This window comes from Tripterygium wilfordii, chromosome 16, assembly GCF_013401445.1.
Source record: "Tripterygium wilfordii isolate XIE 37 chromosome 16, ASM1340144v1, whole genome shotgun sequence".
In the NCBI taxonomy this organism is placed as follows: Eukaryota; Viridiplantae; Streptophyta; class Magnoliopsida; order Celastrales; family Celastraceae; genus Tripterygium; species Tripterygium wilfordii.
Window position 1 is genome coordinate 5,645,339 of NC_052247.1, and position 22,772 is coordinate 5,668,110.

At 40.1% G+C, this 22,772-nt stretch overlaps 2 protein-coding genes across 2 annotated transcripts; both read left to right on the top strand.

Annotated features, from left to right (window-relative positions):
- Positions 1–817: 817 nt before the first annotated feature.
- Positions 818–4,632, top strand: LOC119980719. The gene is made up of 10 exons (XM_038823514.1): positions 818–878; positions 962–1,449; positions 1,807–1,896; positions 1,978–2,192; positions 2,387–2,480; positions 2,568–2,823; positions 2,923–3,223; positions 3,341–3,560; positions 3,696–3,929; positions 4,537–4,632. Exons 1-10 carry the CDS (start codon positions 818–820, stop codon positions 4,630–4,632), a joined length of 2,055 nt encoding a protein of 684 aa, XP_038679442.1.
- An 8,953-nt stretch (positions 4,633–13,585) lies between these two features.
- LOC119980314 lies at positions 13,586–14,556 on the top strand. The gene is made up of 2 exons (XM_038822970.1): positions 13,586–13,724; positions 13,845–14,556. Exons 1-2 carry the CDS (start codon positions 13,629–13,631, stop codon positions 14,079–14,081), a joined length of 333 nt encoding a protein of 110 aa, XP_038678898.1. The 5' UTR covers positions 13,586–13,628; the 3' UTR covers positions 14,082–14,556.
- Positions 14,557–22,772: the final 8,216 nt, after the last annotated feature.

Consider the following 22,772-nt stretch of genomic DNA (forward strand, 5'->3'; position numbering starts at 1 on the left):
GTGACTTCTACTAGGACACAGGGCATACTACACAAGATTGTTTTGGTCTTAAGTACGAGGTGAATGACCTACAAAAAAAGGGTCATCTAAGAGACATGTTGTCCGAAAATGCCAAGGCCATTTGCGAGAAGAGGCGCCACCACCAGAGCCCATAGATACTTACAATGTGATTTTTGAAGGGTTAGAAATCAGTGGAGTCTCTCATGCTGTGGCAAAGAAGCATGAGAAGGAAGCCGTAAACCCCGCCGCCAAGATTGCGGAGACACTTGGGACTTTCACTGACCAAGTGATTGTCTTTACTGACGATAAAGCCACCCAGCTTCTGCACCCACATCATGATGCCTTAGTGCTCACGCTTCAAATCACAAACTTTAATATGAAGCAGATCTTACTTGACAATGGCAGCTCAACTAACATCCTGTTTCTGGCAACTTACAAAAGGATTGGGTTGGATGAGACTCTGATTCTACGGAAGTCAACAACATAGGCCAGCTTCAATGGCGAAGTAAGCCATTCATTAGGAGAAGTCACTTTGCCTATTTTTGCTGAAGGAATAAATAAGCAGACCAAGTTTTTGATCTTGGACTCGCCATATACTTATAATGTTATTTTGGGTTGCCCCTAGTTGCATGTTATAAAGGTCGTTCCCTCCACTTACCATCAAGTACTACGCTATCCCACAAAGAATGGCGTCAAGGAAATCATGGGAAATCAACATTCTTCCAAAAGTTGTTACAGAACTGCAATGAAGGAAAGGAAAGAATCTTCATAGCAGTTACAGAGCCAAGTGCCCAGTCTAGAACTAGATGAGCCGGGGATGGAGAAGCTTCATGAGATACAAATCCACCCTGACTTCTCAGACCACAAAGTGTTAATCGGTGTGCAGCTATCTATCGAAATACGGAAAAGATGATTCACTTCCTGGCCTACCATTATGATTGTTTTGCATGGGCTCATGCAGATATGATGGGAATAGACCCTGAAGTTGTGATGCACCAGCTTAGAGTTGACCTTGAACATCCTCCAGTCAAGCAGAAGAGAAGAGAAGGAAATGGTTCTATGAATGAAGTGCAATATCCTGAATGGCTAGCAAATGTTGTCGTTGTCAAAAAGAAGAATGGGAAGTGGAGAGTACGCATCAACTTCATCGACCTGAACAAAGCCTGCCCTAATGATCCATTCCCGCTGCCGCATATAGACGTGATGGTAGACGCGATTGTCGGACATGAGCTTTTGAGCTTTATGGACGCTTTCTATGAGTACCATCAAATCCTCATACATCCAGAGGACCAAAAGAAGACAACATTCATTACAGAGAGGGGGATTTACTGTTATAAGGTGATGCCCTTCGAGTTGAAGAATGCTGGAGCCACCTATCAAAGGTTGGTTAACAAAATGTTCTCTAAATACTTGGGGGACACCATGGAGGTTTATATTGATGATATGTTGGTGAAGTCCTTGATAGCGGATTGACATCTTGAGCATCTCCAGCAAGCCTTCGACCTTTTAATGAAGTACAACACGAAGTTGAATCCTACCAAGTGTTCCTTTGGGGTAGCATCGGGGAAGTTCTTGGGTTATATGGTCAAGCAAAGTGGCATAGAGTCTAACCCAGATCAGATCAAGTCCATTCTCAATATCCCTTCCCCAACCTACATCAAAGATATCCAGTGACTCAATGGGAGGGTAGTAGCACTCAGCCGTTTCATCTCAAGGTCATCAGATAAGTGCTGCCACTTTTTCTCAATTTTAAAGAAGTCGATTAATTATGAGTAGACGCAAGGATGCGATGATGCTCTTCAATAGTTAAAGGCTTATCTCACTTCCCCTCATTTACTATCAAAACCAAAGACTGGGGAACAGTTGTACGTTTATCTAGCTGTTTCAGGAGTAGCGGTCAGTGTAGTTTTGGTCAGAGAAGAAGAGAAAAAATAGCTGCCAGTGTATTATGTGAGCAAAAGCTTATTGGATGCAAAGACTCGGTACAACTTGCTTGAGAAGCTAGCTTTGGCTTTAGTGGTGGCAGCCAGGAAGCTAAGACCGTATTTTCAGTGCCATTCAATCGTAGTTGTGACTAATTTCCCTCTAAGGAGTATTCTGCATAAACCTGAACTTTCTGGGGGAATGATCAAGTGGGCAGTGGAGCTCAACGAGTACGATATTTCATATCAACCTAGAACAACAATAAAGTCGTAGGTTTTGGTGATTTTGTAATTGACTTCGCTCCAACAGAACAGCTCGAAGTAGATAAGGAACTGCTTTACATGATAGAGCAAGCACCCAAAGCTTGGATTTTGTATATTGACGATTCCAGTAATGTAAGGGGCAGTGGCTTGGGAATTGTACTGATTTCTCCATAAGGAAGTATCATTCAGAGATCAATCAGATATGACTTCCCCGCGACCAATAATGAAGCAGAGTATGAAGCCTTGGTTATCAGTCTAATGCTTGCTATGGAGCTGAGAGTGACAAATTTGAAGGTTCATTCATATTCACAGTTGATAGTGAACCAGTCCTTAGGCTCTTACCAAGCTAAAGACCCTACAATAACTTGTTATTTGGAGTAGGTAAAGGAATTACAGTTGGCGTTTATAGAATTTTTTATAACTCAAATTCCACGTGCAAAGAATTCGTATGCTAATGCACTAGCCAACCTTGGGTCGTCAATCCAGACCACTCAAGGACAATCTATCCCTTTGGTCCACTTAAGGTGGCCTTCGATTAGAACCAAAGAGGATTTGGAAAAACAGAGCAATATTGAAGTCTTCCCAGTCGGTTCAGATCCGACATGGATGACTCCATTCATCCAGTATATTACCGAAGGTGTTCTGCCTATAGACAGGAACGAATCAAGACGTCTAATAGCCAAAGTAGCATGATACACGGTGTATGACAGATAGCTATACAAAAAATCTTATTCAGGTCCTTTGTTACGTTGCATCAACCTAGAGCAATCTCAATATGTACTCGCAAAGTTACATGAAGGAGAATATGGTAACCATTCAGGGGGCAGAAGCCTAATGCATCACGCATTAACAACTGGGTACTATTGGCCAACGATGAGATCAGATGCAATTGAGTATGTGAAGCGGTGTGACAAATGCCAGAGATTTGCTCATATCCCTCATCAACCTCCTGAGAGACTCACTCTAATTGTTGCACCCTGGCCTTTCATGAAGTGGGGAATGGATAGAGTAGGCCCCTTACCTAAGGCGTCAGGGCAGTGACAATATTTCCTGGCTATGACAGACTACTTCACCAAGTGGATAGAAGTTGAGGCTTATTCTTTGATTAAAGACATTGATGTGAAGAAGTTCGTCTAGGAGAACATTATATGCAGATTTAGGGTGCCCAAGGAGATTGTGACTGACAATGGGCCACAATTTGCTAGTCATAAATTTCAGGAGTTCTGTGCCAATTGGGGAATAAGAGTAGACTTCGCAACTCCAAGGCATCCACAGTGCAATAGCCAAGCTGAAGCATCCAATAAAACATTGATTAAAACTCTGGAGAAGCGCTTGGAGAAGGCTAAAGGAGCTTGGACTGACGAGTTGCCAGGAGTATTATGGTCTTACAGGACTACTACTTGAACTTCGACTGGACAAACACCTTTCTCTCTCGCTTATGGGTCAGAAGCAGTTAACCCAGTTGAAGTTGGCCTCCCATCTGTAAGTTTCCAATGGGCAAATGAGCAGTTGAATTGGCAAGAATTAAATTATCAGTTGGACACAATTGATGAACTCAGAGATCGGGCGCTTACAAGAACAATGACGTATTATGACAAAGTAGCTAGATACTTCAATAAGAATATTCGCACCAGGGCATTTGAAGAAGGGGATAGAGTGCTCTATAAGGTTTTTGAGATTTCCAGAGAATTGAATGCTTGGAAGTTGGGTCCAAACTGGGAAGGACCGTATCTGATTGACAAAGTTTTACGTAACGCGCCTATAAGTTGCGAAGGGAAAGTGGTGGTGTCATCCTGCATCCCTACTACGCCATCCATTTAAAGTTGTATCATTCCTAAACTTTTACTATCGTCTTTATGTTTTCACACTCTATGTATGCTTTAGTTTATCCTTTTTTCCATATTCAAATGTAATTCAGTAATGATTATATTTGAATGATATATGAATTGACTTGAGCATCGGAGGGTCGATGGGACTCCCATCGACTACCCCTTATTGTTGCTCTGAATGCAGGGCTTAACAGGTAAAGTGCTTGAAGCAACATAACGTGGAAACGCCTAAATGTCCGATCATACAAATTTATTTAATAATTTTATTTATTATTTTATTGAAGTTTTATCGTTTTTTGCTCATTATTTATTTTTGCTCATTATTATTTTATTGAAGCCCTATCATTTTTTGAGTTTAGATAACGAAAAATATATAAATGCAAAGGCGAACATTACAGCAATATCGAAAAATTCTAATTTTATTAATAATAAAAATTTATCACAAAGATAAAAAGAGACAACTCAGGACCAAATATTTAAATTTTCGTTTATTTTTTCTAAAACCTCCTTGATCAAGACAGAGAGATCTAGGAAGGAGTCCTGAAGTATCTGGGTGTCCTGCTCCATGGCTCGCATTTCAACTACCTCATGGAGTTGGGACAGCGAACTCCCAGTAGATTACAGAGCTTTAGTAAGCTCTGTAACCTTGTCTTTTTGATCTTCAAGATCTTTATATACTTCGCGTAGCTCCTCCTTCAAATCAGTGATATACTGATTCGGGTTCCTGTAGTCCGGTGGGAGGTGAAGGTTACACACTCCATTGTCGTCAAAGTCAGAGGGTGAGTTCACGGAACTACGAGAACTTGCCATGTTACAAGAAAGGAAAGAAATCTTTTGGTTTGACCACTTTCTTTGTATCATTATATAAGCATAGTTGGCCAAGCCCATACCCAGCAGTCGGCAACCATCGTAGGGTTTGCCAGGACTAGGTATGAAGCCAAGCCAACAGAGCCAACATAATGTTTTCCTTCTGCATCATATAAGAATAGTTGAACTGCCACATTCCTAGCAGTAGGCAACCAACATGGGATATGCCAGGACTGGGAATGAAGCAAGGCCAACGACGCTAATATGATGATGCTCCCAAATATTTCAACTCTGAAATTTCTTAATGACCTCTAAAGAGATCAAACCTCTCTTATATCATAATACAGGCATAGTTGGTCAAGCCCATTGCCAGTACTAGGCACCAACACAGGGTATGCCAAGACTGACAATGCAGCTTGACCATCAGTGCCAATACTACAATCTTTCATTTTTCCTTGAAACCTTTGTGGTTCATACAGGGACTAGCCTCAGTTATATAGTGCAACCCTATGTCATTGTAGTCAGAAAAATCTTGTGGATTTATTAAGCTTTTAAGTCCATGCCAGTCCCCAAGAAGCCACTTGGCGTTATTTTCATGTTCAAAGTGCCATTTGGCACTGTATCCCATCTTTCAAGGTGCAGTAGTGCAGTTTCATGAGATAAACCCTGCAATACGCATTAAATCTTCTTTCCAACGTGTGAGATGGACGTGCCATCCTTGCAAGTTTGGTAATGATATCCATTATACGTCTTCCATAACAGTAACCAAAATCTGAAACTCAAAAATTTTAAGTTCGTAATCTAGAACCGTATCATAGAATCCAAACTAAAATTGGGGGACAAGAACCATATAACATACTGAACGGTATGTTTAACAAAATGTAGAACGATATCCAAATTATAGGAATTTGTCCATAATTCAGACTCAAACAGTTCTAAAACGCTTATAAGATAGACTACTAAGTCTAAGATAAACAAAAATTCGTTCATAACAAAGTCAAGTTTGTTTGGTGTAAAAATTAAATTATCAAAACTAAGTCGAAGGCTCAATAGTCCTTTCTACAGTCTTCGCCATCAGTGCTTCAGTAGTTACAAGAAGATCTTCCTGCACGACTTTGTTTCCCTGACTTTTTATTGAGAAGCTGGGGCTTCAATCCCAATGACTAGTTGTTCAGTAGAAGTTTCCCCTCCTCCAGCATCAACAACGGGTGAGAATCCACTATTTGGAATCGACAGCTCAGCGACATCAACATGTAGCTGCTCAATTTGAGGAATCATGGTGCTCTTTGGAGGCGCCAACTCTTCTAGACCCTCAAACTCTTTATCATCAATAACCCATTTTTTGTTAGGCTAATAATGTTCCAATACGAATACAGCCTTCTTGAGCAACAAATCCACGTCCCATTTGTGGTGCTCGTTATTTTTGTAGTGGGTCAATAGGTTAAACTGTTCCATGGCCTGACCAACGTCGCCCATAGCCCCTATCTTGATTATGTAGTTATCCTGCATCTTCTTGGCCATCTGAACCTTCTAGGCCGTTTATAGAGTCTGAGCCACCAAAGAGTCCCTGAGTAGATCTCTCTCCTTAGTGACATGACTAAGCTTGGAAGACTGTCTGTGCATATGGGATTTCATCATCTTCATTTTCTTCTCAGCCTCTTCCAATTGCTTGGTGACTCTTTCCCAGCATTCTTGAAAATATTTCACCTCTCTGGTCAATTGAGTAATCCTCAACTCGAACTGATTGGCTTTATAGACGTTATCACTTATTTTCTTCTCCAGGGCACTTAACGTTTCAGTTGAATGCACTATCTGCTCATCTGCCTCTTTCAACTTCCCTTCCAGATTCACGATCTGAGTAGACGTCTCTAAGCCCTTGTTCTTTTCACCAACCAATTGGAGTCTGAACTCCTCAACTGGAGCGTCAGCACTGGAAAGCTTATCCTCCGGGGATTTCACTATGCCTTCGAGCCTCTCTCTTTCAGCCCTTTCTTTGGCCAAGTCCTCAATTGCATTCTCTTCAGACCTCAACACTCACTGTTAAGCCTGCAAGGATACGAGGAATACATGCGTGATCATAAATAACAACAATTGAGAAAATCTTTCGTAAAGACAATTACATTAAATGCGAAAAAACACTTACTGTGAAGCAATGGGCCACCGAATAGTTGAATTGGCTAGGCAATGGCATAGCATCCAACTTCTTAGCATCCTCTAGAAAAACAAACTTCCTAATGCCCACTGGGGGAAAAACAGGAGAAGAAGTCACGGTTAGTGACTTTGGGAACCTATATGGAAATCTCCTCCATCTCACTCCCCGATACGTCTAACCTGATCTCAGGCTGAACGTCCTCCTCGCCTCCTCTGGCAGTATCCTCCCCATGGTTAGTAGGTGGCGGTGTGTCAACCCTTGAACCATCGGCCATGTCGTCATCTTGAGGAACAGCGATGTCCATGCCTATCTCAGTAAAATCAACCTCTCTGGGATCAAAATCCCCACAATCTCTAGTCTCGATAACCTCCTCAGGCTCAGACACAATAACCCTGGCATCCTACAACGCCTTAAACAAGGGATCCGTCTGAGCAATGGAATGGTATCCCCTTTGTCCTCTTCCGTCTGCTCATCTAACACTATCACAACAAACGCTGAAGGAGCAGATAGAAAAGGAGCGCCTCCACGACCCCTGGCCATAGAAGCTATAGCATCATGCATAAGCTTTTTAGAAGCTTCCATCCCAGTGCCAACCTTTGGGGCCGTCATGTCATGTTTGGACTTCTTGCAAACTTCGATAGTTTTCCCTTTCCCCTTTCCAACGTTATCTTACTTTTTCTTCGTCCTAAGCTCAGTGGAATCCTTCACCGTTTTCATCTTTTTGGTTTCTTCAACCTTCTTAGCCTTAGCAGCACGCTTGGCTGCAGTAAATCCACCCCCTCCAAAGGTCTCCTGGCTGCTCTTCAGTAGCTCAGCGTCCCGCACCAGGGCCTCATACAAATCATCCACCTCGATAACATCAGCAAGCACGTTTTCAAATATCTCATCACCTACAAGGAATAAGAAAGTAAGATAAACTGGATTAAGGAGAATCACACAAAAGACACATGCAAGGAATATGAAAATATTTCGTTACATTTCAATGGACTTACTTGTGTATCTCCACAACACAGATCTTTTCAAATTGTATTTTGTCAAGATATTCCTATAAGACCTCTTTCGCTTGCCCAAACTGTAAAATGTGTTCAATCGTTTAAGTACCTCTTTGCTCTTTTTCCACTTTCTCTTTGAGTTTCGCGACACTGTAAAGAAAAAATATATAAGATTTAGTAACATCGACTTGTGAATTCATTAAAAGGAAAACTTACTATCGGCTTTATTTTAGTTAGAGATTATATCTCCGTGAAGCCCGTACACCAGGGCGCCCCTTGTGAAGACGTATTTATCCTTCCAACCACCGATGTGATCATTCGAAATGGTGTCCAAAATTTGATCTTTTCTGTCTCTTCGATGCACCAGGGAATACCTACCAGGCCCACTCTCTTTGGCGTAGTATATTGTAGCCAATTCATTGATACCACGTTCTAGACCTTCCATTTCAGCCAAACATCGTACACTCAGCATAATTCTAAAGCTGTTTGGCATCCACTGGCTTGAAGGAATCTTTCATACCCTACAAGCCTCTACAAGTAAGTCCGGAATTGGGAATCTTAGCCCTATCTTAAACATCAATATGTAAAATGGAGACCATCCTAGGACCTTATGGTCTACCCCCTTAGTGTCGGCCCCAGGTCTAATTTCAATGGATGAATGAATCTTGTACTCTCCTATCGGGCAGTCCATGTCACTCATTGCCAAAACTAATTTAGGGTTCAACCTTTTTGCGAGCAGGGGCCCCTCAATAGGACCATTCCTTGATGAAGCGTCAGCCTCTGATCCATCATAATCGTTTCCTCCTCCATCACCACCATCGGCCCGTTGAGCCTCCGACCCAAACCATGAGAAGTTCACACTAGGTTCCTTCTAAACCTTCGTCTCACAGGCGAAGGCCCTGCCACTTCTGGTTCTCTCCTCACCTTCGAAATCGCGGTCACTCGAATGTGCCATTCTAAAAAACGAGAATCTAGTACACAAGTTAACAAAAATTTACCTATGATGATTTCGTCTCCGACGTTGCTATTCTCTCCAAACATAGTGAGTCTACAGTAGAAAACTCTTTCTCTACAGTAGGTAAGTGTTTGTTAAACTCTACATTTTAGTTTAAAAAGGGCACGATTAAAGAAATGGCCATCATGATGCAGGATTTTTGAAATGTGCTCCCCAAGAAACGAAGGCAATAATTTCAAAATTACACTGCGCATGTCAGACGCATTAAATGCCTATCATTACACCTTGACACGTGACATTAAGTTTTCTTTCTTAATTTCTTTAAATATGCACTAAAACATATAAGTGGGACCCCCATTTACTACGTAAACAAGTCTCATGATAGTTGCAAGAAACTTTCATTTCCACATGGCTGTATTTATGAACAATCATCGCTATCATAGGTATCATTTTTCTTGTACAAACATTTAGTCACTCACGCATTAGTTATACTTTTAATCAAAATAGTCTCATTCAACGAACTTTCGATGGTACTCTTGTTTATGAAACCAATGTGTTTTCGAGTTTTTAAAAAGAAGCTGAACCCAGCTATACGCGCCTCTTTAGGCGACATATGTTTTACATGCCTTTTCAGGCTACATAAACTTAACAATCCCCTATTGATTGATTACACTATTGCTCATGAAACTAACATTGTTTCAAAATTCTTAGCAGGTACATTGTACACTGCTAATGCCTACTCAGGCAGCACACAGGCTCTTACGCTATACACGCCTCTTACGACATCATAATAGCTCCTATGCTAACGCCTACTTAGGCTATACATAACTTCAAACAAACAAAGTTATGCACAGTTAACTTCAAACAAACAAAGTTGTACTTCTATACTAGCGCAATGCTAATAGCTCTTATGCTAATGCCTATTCAGGTCATACACAACTTCAAACAAACGAAGTTATGCCCCGCCAACTTCAAACAAACAAAGTTGTGCTTTTCCGACTTCAAACAAACGAAGTTGTTCCTTATTATACACGCCTCTTCAGGCTATATATGTTATACATGCCTTTTCAGGTTATATTTATTTAACATTTCTTGTTCTATGTAGGAACACACCTCGAACTACTCTCCAAGATGAAGTCGTCTTCATACTTAGAGAGTGGGGGATAATTGTAGTTACCAAAAATCGTGTGGCCCCACTGGGCCATATAACGACAAATCCAAGCTGGACTACCCAAGTCCACGAGCCTAACCGATACATCTACGACCACACTAAGGCCCACTCTGAGGCCCACGTGCAACCTTCGAGCCATTATCTAGTGATAGTACAGTTACATAAAGCATGTATGACACCATGTCTGACTCTAACGGCTAACATCTTTCTTTATACTTACTTTATTGTATTCACAGTAATTATCCCTTAGATAGAAACTATGTCTCAAAGTATCTTTACTATATTGGCGTCCACACGAAGGCGTCGCCATAACAAAGGCATTGGCACACCAGAGTGCCAACTCATTGTATGGTCATTCCCCAAAGGAGCATCATCCAATCCTGTTCACACTAACATTCGTGGACATGACAGGTATAGATCCCCAGGTATGATCCTCTACCATACAACATCCATACATTAATTGTTGCCCACAATACTATCTATATCCAGACCGACACGTGTCACAGCCACTTCATATGTCCTAACATCTTTATCCTACTTTTTGTCTGCCAACCTTGACACCACCTAGATACTTGACTTTCATACTCTTACACCATGTAGTCCCATCTAATAGGACACAAGTGGGCAACACAACTTCAGAGGCCAGTCCTTACTTTTATATAAATACTCTACTCCTACCTTGGAGGAGGGGACTGAATATTGTAAGCTAGAATCCAAAACTCTCCGACCCCTCACTAAAGATACTCAGACAAACACTTAAACCATCGCTGGTCTTCCACCTCCGATTTATAATAACTTGATCGTCGGAGCTTCTACGATCGGCACCCCCCAGTCCGATCTAAGAGCTTTCACGATTGTTCTTGTTGTGATGTTTGTAGGATTCAAAGGTGCAAACGAGCCCCTCGAAGATAAACATTGACTATTCAACGATTGTAGAATTTGCCCCTACAATGATGAAGCTGATATTATGGCTTTATTTGGCTCTTATTGTGTTTATATTTTCTCTAGTTTGGGAGATGTGGATAGTTCTGGATTTCTTGCTGGTATGTCTCGTGTTTTTGACAATTCGATGAATGATGTGTTGTGCCGTGTGGTTACCAAGGAGGAGGTTTGGGAAGCATTGTGCCAAATAGATCAATCCAAAGCCTCGGACCTGATGGATTTTCCTTAGGTTTTTATCGATAGAATTGGGAGATTGTGGGTGATTCTATCTTTCATACGATCTCAAGTTTTTTCACTCTGAAATGCCATTGAATGAGATTAATCATACTTTTATTGCTCTTATTGCTAAAATTGCACATGCTAATCGGGTCATAGATTTTAGACCGATTAGTTTATGTAATGTTGTTTATTCGTGGGTGTTTGATCACAGACATTATTTTGGTTGCCTATGAGACACTTCATTCTATGCATTCCAAAATCTAAGTCTTATTATATGGCATTAAAACTGGATATGAACAAGGCATACGACCGTGTGGAGTGGCATTTCTTGCGAAGTATAATGTATCGAATGGGATTTAGTTGTGTTTGGGTGGAGTGGATATTGAATTGTCTCTTCGGTGACTTACACGCCAATCCTTAATGGGGTTAAAAGGAAATTGATAGTTCCTCAAAGGGGTCTTCATCAGGGGGACCCGTTATCTCCATTGCTCTTTGTTCTTTGTATGGAAGCTCTAAGTTGTCAAATTCGCAAGCAGAACAGAGCCACATTATTTCTGGGTTTCCTTTTCTTTATGGTCAAGTGATGTGCCAATTATATACATATAATTGTACATCCTTTTACATGTAATCTTGCTTTGTTTAGAGTAGTTTTGGAATTAATTCTGCCTAAAGAGTTGTTATTTGCTTATTTCAGGTGTCGGGGCATAAATGGATAGAAAATAGCTAATTTTGGAGTCAGAGAAGAAATCCGATCGATCGGCCCATTGCCCGATCGATCGGACTGCTTTGAAGTTGGAAATGACCCGAGAGAAATTCCGATCGATCGGGCTTGGTGTCCGATCGATCGGCCAATCCCAGTTCGCGATATTGAAGATGTTTAAATGCGAAATTACCCAAAAATCAAGGGGGTCCATCTCAAAACGACACAGACTTGTTAGAAAAATGACTTTAGGGTTTTTGGGAGTATAAAAGCATAGATTCTTAGGGTTTTAGGAACTTTTGGACTTTGGAAGAAAAATCTAGGGTTTTGGAGGTTTGTCTACAGCAGCCATTGAAGCTTGAGCAAGGGGATCCAGGGGTTTCTCTTTATTTTCTTCCTTGTTCTTGTATTTAATGACTGCTATTTTGGATCTTGATTTGTATTCCTTGGTTATGAGGAAATAATCCTCTAACTAGGGGTCCTAATGGAACCCCTCTTTGAAGATTGAATGAAATCGGTTTATTATTCTTGAATCTCTCTTTGTATTATTGATTCTCTGTGGATGTGTTTATTGCTTTCAAATGCTTGATCACCATTTGGATGATTTTGAGCCTAGGTTGAGACTGGAAGGATATGCCTAGGGTTGCAAGAATCCATAGAGAACATAGGTTGCATGAACCATCAGAATATAAGTTTACGACTTATGCAATCGTTAAATGATTTCCATTGTTCTTAACGGGTTTTTAATATATTAATCCGAGTGTTAGGCATAACAGAGATTTATATTGAAAACACTTTCGGTGTATCTAGGAATAGAACATTGAATAGGTTGGGAAATCGATTGTCAACAATTAAATTGAGAATTGGGAATTAATGAATCAATGAAGTTCAATTGGATAAGAGGTGGTGATATTAGGAACCCTAGTGTTTACTACTCTTGAAAACTCAATTTCTTGTTTGTCGTTTAGTTAATTACTTAAATTGTCATTTACTTAGTGCTCTCTTAATTACTTGTTTAGCATTAGATAAAATACAACCAACAATTCACATTTCCATTTTAGTGTGATAATTACTTGGATTGATATTGAATTGAATTTGCCTACATATCTTCATGGAAACGATACTCTATTCACTCTTTATTACTTGTGCGACTTCTACGCTTGCGAATAATTCACATCATCAAGTTTCTATCTCGCATCTCTTGTTTGCAGATGATTGTTTGATTTTTTTGTAAAGCCCTTCAATTTGAATGGCTCTCCTTGAAACATATTTTGGATGCTTATGCGTTCGTTTCTGGTCAGAAAGTTAATGTGAATAAATCGGTTGTGTTCTTCAGCCAGTATACCCCTAGCCAGACCAAGCAGGCTCTTTTACGAGAAATAGGTGTGGAGGAGTTACTCTTGTTTGACAAATGTCTGGGTATACCATCATTGGTTGGCCGTTCCCGTTCTAATGCTTTGAGGTTTATAGTAGACAAAGTACGGGTCAGATCTTCCTAGTGGACCACCAAGTTTTTGTCACATACAGGGAAGGCTGTGCTGATAAAATCTGTGTTGCAGGCCATTCCTACATATACTATACAGGTGTTCAAGTTCGCACTTTCCTTATGTAAGGAGCTTAATCATGTTGTTAAGAATTTCTGGTGGGGGCAACGGGGTAGTTCGAGAAAAATGACATGACTTTCATGGGATACATTGTGTTTACCCAAATCACAAGGGGGTTGGGTTTTCGGAATTTCTCTGCTTTCAATGATGCCCTTCTTGCTAAGCAGGTATGGAGAATTATCACCAATCCATCCTCTTTAGTTAGTCGGGTATTCAAAGCTAAATACTTTCGTCATTCTGATTTTTTTCATGTTACTCGTGGTCGTCGTTCCTCTTTTGTTTGGCAGAGCCTATTGTCTGTGAGAAGTCTAGTGCAAGAAGGGCTTCGGTGGCGGATTGGGGACGGTTTTTCAGTGGGTATTTCGGCTGATAGGTGGCTTTCAAAACCACTTTTGTTTGATAGGGATGTTGAGATTGCTGGATTTAATGTATGTTCTAGAGTTCAGTCTCTGTTTGATCCCCAAACGAACTGGTGGAATATACAATTGGTGCAGTCTATTTTCATTCATGAATGCAAGTTTTGAGCATCCTGTCCAGCTTTCTATTCGGGCTCACAATATGGCCTTCGGCTTTTATTGTAGCACAGAGAAGTCATATTTCTGGTCAGCATAATTCTGGTAGTATGGAAACAGGTTCTCTCCATTCTCAATCTTTGTGGCAGCCTCCGAGGAGAGGATTGGTTAAAATAAATTGTGATGCATCTATTCATCCTTAGCAACATAAGACCGGGTTTGGTGTAATTATTCGTGACGCGGATGGGCGATTTCTTGCTGCTTCTACTTTAACTCGTCCGGTTGACCTTGAAGTGGTTTTGGTTGAAGCAGATTGGGGTACAAGAAGACTGAGATGGAGGGGGATTCAAAGATTTTAATTGAAGCTTTACAAGAGAATTCTTGTCATCTTGAATGTTAGAGGACTGTCGTAGCAGGGATGTTACAAATTCTGAGGTCTGCCAAGGTATGGCCTGTTGCTCATGTGGGAAGATCCTCAAATCAATGTGCACATTGTAGGGGTCAAAGTCAACCTCAACAAATTATATGGGTCAAGTTCAACCCAACAACAACATAAAAGCCCAATAGAGGCTAGGGTCCCGAAGCCCAACAATATAAAACAGACCAGAACTTACAGTCCAAAAAGGACTTGATCTTATCAAGGCAGTACGAACCCGATGCAAATAAGGTCGAACCAATAACTAATGGACGAAGCCGAAGATAAGGCAGTTCCTCATTAAATGGTAACAGCCGAAACTACTGTAAACTACTCCAAACTACCATAAACTCCTCCAAACTGCTATGAACTTCTCTAACTGCCACAACTGCTGGTAACTGCTCAAGAAAAGCATAAAAGGAGTTCATTAGGAGGGTGGAGGGGGATTCGGATTGGGATTTCTTACTCGTACTGTATTCACAAATGATAAATAAAATACCATATCATTCTGCACCGTGGACCTAGGCTAAAAGTCGATAATTTGATTGTCGATAATTTACATCATTCATTCATTCTCCACAATTTGATTGTCGATAATTTACATCAACAATTTGGCGCGCCAGATAGGGGGAGCAGATAGTATTATCACAATGACAAACGCAGAAGATTCACGAGATGATGCTGTAAGCGAGAAGATGAAAGCTTTGATTCAACGCTTCAATGAACATGAAAGAAGGGTCCAACAGTTGGAGCAAGAAAACTTGACTGTTCGAAAAGAAAATCAAAAGCTACTTGATCTTATGAATCAACCTTCAAGTCCACATGTAACCAGAACCGTCCCTGCAAGTACTTTCCCAAGTACTTCTGTTCGACTCAATGATGGACAAACAATGCAAATTCCCAACGCAAGTGTTCCCTTGCCAGGATTTGTGCATCAGACAGAATCATCATTGGCATCAACATCAACTCAGTTTCTGAGGCCAACAACACAATCCATGGCACCACTATTTCCTATACCAACGTCATCTTCGGCTATCCCAACAATTGGTGCTTGGTCAAACATAACTACAACATTGCCAGAAATTGCAACGCAGTGAAGTGTCGATAAAAGGCTGGAAGAAATGGAGTCAGCCTTCTTCAGGATACCAGGCATGCCACCACCTATAAAGAAAAATCGTACTTTCCTCAAATCTTCATTTGTTCATGCCATTGCCATGGAAGAGCTCCCAAAGAAATTCATCATACCACATATTAAACCTTATGATGGTACCACTGATCCAGAAGATCATGTGGATCAGTATAGTCAACGGTTGACTCTGGTATCATACCCATTCAACAAGCATGAAGCATGCATGTGCCGAGGATTTAGTTCAACCTTGGTGGGACCTCCTTTGAAGTGGTATCTTAATCTTCCAGAAGGGCAAATCGCTTCATTCGCACAATTGGCCGATGCATTTGTTGAACAATTTGCAAGCAGTAGGAAAATAATTCCAACATCGGATGATCTATATCGACTGCGACAAAAGCAAGGAGAATCATTACGGTCATTCTTGACGAGATTCAATAAAGAAAAACTGGAAATTCCAGGATGCGTAGATGAAATTGCGATCAATGCATTTCGCATGGCTCTTCTTCCTGGAAGCAAATTATACAGAAAGCTTACCCGTTATCCATGTAAGTCTTTTCAAGAAGTTCAGGCAAGAGCAAGCATTCAAATTAAATAGGAGGAAGATGAAGGAAGGCTTCCAGAGGAACTAACAGAACAGCCGAAGAAATCTGAGCTAAAGCAAACAAGTTCAGAAGCTCCGCGATATCCTCGCAAAGATCCTAAACCGATCGATTTGAAGAAGAAACCTCGATCTCCTGAATACAATTTGGTAATTCCACCAAATGAAATCTTATCAGTGCTGAAGAAAATGGGAGATGCTGTTAGATGGCCCGACAAATTACGTAAACCCCTAGATCAACGGGATACTTCCAAATGATGTGAGTTTCATAATGATTACGGGCATACAACAGACGATTGTTTCACCCTCAAAAAAGAAGTAATTCAATTGCTAAAGAAAGGTTATCTTCGGGATTTACTATCCGAAAGAGGAAAAACGACGATGTCCCAAGCTGAAAGACGAGAAGAGGAACAGAAGCCACCACCTCCAGAGAAGACGATTAACGTAATATTTAGTGGATCGGAGATTAGCGGAATTACACATTCATCGGCAAAGAAACATGTCAAGCAGACAGAAAATTCTGAGGTACGGAATGATAAGCCGATGGTACAATTCACGAGACAAGTTATCAACTTTATAGATGATGAGATGACGAAGCTACTCAATCCACATGATGATGCCCTGGTAGTAACTTTGCAAATTGCCAATTGTGAAGTTAAAAGAATCATGATTGATGATGGCAGTTCAGCAAATTTACTGTTCATGTCCACACTCCAAGCAATGGGACTTTCAGAAGCAGATGTAATCAGAGGTCCTATACCACTTATCGGCTTCAACGGGGAACAACAATACACCATCGGCTCTATTCCATTGCAAGTATATGCCAAAGGAATAAATCTCCAGGTTTGATTTAATATATTAGATTGTCAATCTCCATATAATGCGATACTTGGACGACCTTGGATTCATGCAATGAGGACTGTGCCATCAACTTATCATCAAGTGATACGATTCCCAACAAGAGATAGAATACAAGAAATATATGGGGATCAACGTCAAGCAAGAAGTTGTTATGAACAATCATTGAAAGGAAAAACCAAAGCTTTATAGCAATTACAGCAAGGGCCGATTCTAAGTAATCAAGAAGAACCGGCTAATAAGGAGATAGAAGAAGTCATCATTTATCCGGATTATCCAGATCAGAAGATTCAGATTGGAGCCAACCTGGATCATCAACTTCGAGAAAATTTGATTCGATTCCTATAAAATCATAAACATACTTTCGCTTGGACGCATGCAGATATGATTGGAATCGATCCGAATATCATCACTCATCAGTTGCAGGTCGATGATAATTTCCTTCCAGTAAGGCAGAAAAGACGAAGATTCACTCCAGAAAGAAATAAAGTCATCAATGAGGAAATTCAAAAGATGCTAGATATTGGATTCGTCCACGAAGTTCAATACCCAGACTGGCTAGCAAATGTGGTTGTGGTAAAAAAGAAGAATGGAAAGTGGAGAGTCTGTATTGACTTCACAGATCTGAATAAAGCTTGTCCAAAAGATTCTTTCCCACTTCCTCATATCGATGTAGTTGTGGATGCGACAACAGGGCATGAACTACTCAGTTTTATGGATGCATTCTCCAGATATAATAAAATCTTGATGCATCCAGGAGATCAAGAGAAAACTACATTCATAACCAAACGTGGTACGTATTGTTATAAAGTGATGCCATTTGGATTGAAAAACGCAGGAGCGACATATCAACGGCTGGTCAATCGTATGTTCGCAAGTCTACTTGGAAAAACGATGGAGGTATACATCGATGATATGTTAGTAAAGACTCTGAAGGCCGAAGATCATGTTGAACACCTCAAACAAGCATTTGAAATTCTTGATGTTCATCAGATGAAGTTAAATCCTCTCAAGTGCGTTTTCGGGGTCAAAGCAGGAAAATTTATAGGATTCATTGTTACACAAAGAGGTATTGAAGCAAATCCTGATCAAATCCATGCGATACTTGATATTCCTTCTCCCACAAAAATACAACACGTACAACGGCTGGCGGGAAAGATTGCAGCGTTAAACAGATTCATCTCCAAATCATCTGAAAGATGTCATCATCTATTCATGACTTTGAAAAAATCAGCTAGCTTCGAGTGGACAGGTGAATGTGAGACGACATTAAAGAAATTAAAGGAATATCTGACCAATCCTCCAATTCTTGCGAAGCCAAAAACCGATGAGATACTCTATCTTTATTTAGCAGTTTCTGAATTTGTGATTAGTGCAGTACTGCTAAGAGAAGAGAACAGCCAGCAGCATCTGGTATATTATGTTAGTTGAAGTTTGCTGGATGCTGAAACAAGGTATCCTTTAATGGAAAAGCTTGTTTTAGCACTTATCACTGTAGCAAGAAAGCTTCGTCCTTATTTTCAAAGTCATCCTATCACGGTGGTGACGAGCTTCCCGATCAAAACGATACTCCATAAACCAGAATTATCCGGACGTTTAACGAAGTGGGCAATTGAATTGACCGAGCATGATATCGAATATCAACCTCGAACAGCAATCAAAGCCCAAATTCTCGTAGACTTCATTGTTGAATTTAGTCCGGGAATGATGGATGGTGTTCACAAAGACTTGCATCAAAACAAAGAAGACGATGATGCTATTTGGCAATTATTTGTTGATGGTTCAAGTAATGCAAAGGGAAGCGGCCTAGGTATCATCTTAATCTCACCACAAGGAGATCAATTTCCTCAAGCTGTACATTGCGGATTTCATGCAGAATATGAAGCTCTGATTGAGGAACTGAAACTAGCAAAAGAATTAAAAGTTCAACGTGTTCACGTGACTTCAGATTCCCAATTGATCGTCAAACAATTAAATGGAGAAAATCAAGCAAAAGATGAAAGAATGAACGATTATCTGGAATTAGTGCGGAAGTTGCAACTTGAATTCAAAGAATTCCAGATTCATCGAATTCCCAGAGAAGAAAACCAACAAGCAGATGCATTGGCAAATCTGGGATCAGCAAGTCAAGCACAAATAACTCAGAATGTCCCATTGATTTATTTGGAATCATCGGCAATAAGCAAAACTTCCACGGTGGAACAATCATTTGTTATTACTGAAGACAATGATGACTGGAGGACACCATTCATACAATATCTACAGGATGATGTGTTACCACAAGACAAGAATGAGGCCAGAGCCCTACAACGAAAAGCATCACGTTACACGATAGTTAATGGCATTCTTTACAAAAGATCATACCAAGGAGTATTGCTACGATGTTTATCTCAGGAAGAAGCACAATATGCCTTAGCAGAATTACATGAAGGTGTCTGCGGAAACCATTCAGGTGGCCAAAGCTTAGCCAGTAAAGTCATGCAAACAAGTTATTATTGGCCTATGCTCCGTGGCGATGCAGCCGAATATGTGGCTAAATGTGATAAATGTCAGAGATTTTCACAAATTTCACATCAACCACCAACGGAGCTGGTCCCAATTTCATCAGCATGGCCATTCATGAGATGGGGAATGGATATCGTTGGAAAGCTTCCTCCAGCATCGAGACAAAGAGTGTTCTTATTAATTTTAACGGACTACGTCACAAAATGGGTGGAAGCAGAAGCTTATAAACAAGTCAGGGATAAAGAATTTAAAAGCTTCATCTGGAGAAACATCATTTGCAGATTTGGAATTCCTTATGAAATCATTTGTGACAATGGATCTCAGTTCATAAGCCATAAACTTCAAGATTTCTGTAACACGTGGAAGATAAAGCTTTGCTTCGCATCACTAAGGCATCCACAATCGAATGGCCAAGCGGAAGCTACAAACAAAACGATAGTTAACACTTTGAAGAAGAGACTGGAAAACGCAAAGGGAGCATGGGCAGACGAACTCCCAGGAGTTTTGTGGTCATATCGAACGACAGTGAGAACTTCAATAGGTGAAACTCCATTTTCTTTAACTTATGGAACTGAAGCAGTGCTACCAGTTGAAGTTGGCCTTCCAACAGCACGATTTGAATGGAAGAAAGATGAGGAAAATAACACCGTTCTCACCGAAGAATTAGATATGCTTGAGGAACGACGGAATCTTTCATCTGTTAGAACAGCAGCTTACAAGCATCGGATCGTAAAATATTACAACAAAACAGTCAACTCAAGAGCTTTCGATATTGGTGACTGGGTTTTACGCAAAGTTTTCCCAAACACACAACAATTGAATTCTGGAAAACTGGGGGCCACATGGGAAGGACCGTATAGAGTCATAGAGGTCGTTGGCAATGGTGCTTACAAATTGCAAACCAGAGAAGGAAAGATACTTAACAACAGCTGGAATGCAAAACATCTCAGGTTATATCTTTCCTAAAAAAAATAAAAAAAAAATGTATATATATATATATAGGGGTCTGGATGATGAACCACTTAAATGTATATATTTTCTCAATCGAGTTGAATATATACATATATATGCTCAGCATATATAAGTGTCTGACAGACCGCATTACATCACCCCCATCGTTCCATACTTAATTATTGCAGGATCTATTAGCATATTGGATAAAATGTCAGAGTTTGGACGAAGCTCAAAGAGAAGAAGATTGATGCCCTCTAATCTCCCAAATGGTCATGTACATTTAACTCTTTATTTAAGCACAATTTTATTTGCATTTTGTTTGCATCATAGTTAAAATTTTAAGCAGATAGTTAAAATCGTAAATCTCAATTAATAAGAAATATAAAAGAGTTAAGATCGTATTTAACACTAACAGGGAAGATATAGGATTACAAAAGTTAAAATATAAGTTTAAACGTCGTCTTCGGCTTCAGAGGCAGAAGTTTGCATTGCATCAATGACCTTGAACTCTTCATATTCTTTGATCATTCGATCAACTTCTTCTTCATTTAAAGTACCGGCCTTATATTGCATCATCAGCTCCCCCAAGGCCTTGATTCTTTCCTTTCCAACGGCGAGAGCACATTCGCCCTTATAAAAATCAGCATCTTCTTTTGATTCTGTCAATTCGTCTGATAGCCGATTTGCTTTCTCAATGGAGGCACTTAATTCAATTTCACAATCTTTCAGTTTAGAGTCAATTTCCTGTAGATCTTTCAATTTGTTTTCACTTTCTTCTAATTTGACTCTAAAAATTGAAAGTTGCTCTTCCATAGCTTTCTGTTGCTGTATTATGTCGGACAATTGTCTGCCCTGATCTGTGAAATCAGTCTTCAAAGCAATATGCCTTCTGTCCAATTCATCGAACTTATCTTCAGCCTTCTTTAAAGCTTCAGCAGCAGCATTCTTCGTTTTTTCCAATTGAGCTTCGGCCTCCATCCTTAGCTTTTTCTCCTGTTCTTTGGCCTCCAAAAATTTTTTAATATCGGCCTGCAGTAGTCCGCTAGAAAGACGAAGACTCTTTACTTCCTCACTCAACTTTTCGACTTCTTTATCAATGTAAAGTTGAACTGACAAAGCCTGAAAGAAGAAGATGAAGGTTACTTTTAATTTAACATAGAAATATAAATAAATTAAGTTTTGAAAATACCTGAAAAGCATGAGAAATGCTGTAAATAGAAGCGTCTTCAAGAGTCAATTTAGGAGGGGTGAAACCGAGGGGATAAGCCAATTTATGCAAATCAGGAAATAACTCAGCAGGCCTCGAATAAAGAGGGATGTTAGGGATCGACATCTCAAAACTCCTTGCCGGAAGACTAGACAGAAGATCAACACCCGATAGTCTCAACTCTTTTTCAAGCAAAGCTCTTAGAGGTGAAACTGGATGAATTGGATCTTTTCCTTCTCTTCTCCCGGTTTCCTCTCTCACTTCATCATCAGGAACCTGAATGATGTCATCGGCCTCCCTGCTCAATCCCGTACTTTCACCTACTGGAGAAGGAGACGATACCCTGATTTTCTTTTTCCTTGTAAGTGTGGAATCATCATCTATGTCATCCTCAGGAACTTTAGAAGTCTTAGTTACTTCAGCAATTGTTCCTAACTCACTGTGAAGTCCCAAGATAGATTCATGTTTTCTCTTCGTCCTCTTCTCCTTAGAACTTTTCTGGACTTTCTGCTTTTCAGCAATCTCCTTAAGACTCAAAGGAACGATTACTCTTGGAGCCATATGGGGTCCTGTGAAAAATTGAAAAGAAATTAGTAGAAATAAGAAACAAAATCAAAATTGTAAATATTTCATCAACTTACTTTCAAAAAGATACTTTGAGGAAACGAATTTCCAATCTCTTTCAGAACGAGGAACTGACTTTAAAAATAACTGACAATTCCTCTGAGCCTCGTTAGTAATAGTTGTCTTAGGAGATTTGCCTGCCATTAAAAGATAAATGTTCATAAAGGAATTAAATAAAAGTAAAGGAAAACTTAATTAATTATACCTTGAATTGTCCAAGAACTAGGAATAGCATCGTCATCTTCCAAAAGAGTTTCCTTTTCCACCAAGAAATATCTCTTTTGCTAGTTATGATCACTGGACGTCGTCCCAACAATCAAATTTTCCTTATCCTTCTTCGACAACATATATCTACCTACATCCTTTTTGTTTTCTTGCCAAGAGTAAGCAGCAAGAAATTCATGAAGACCAAA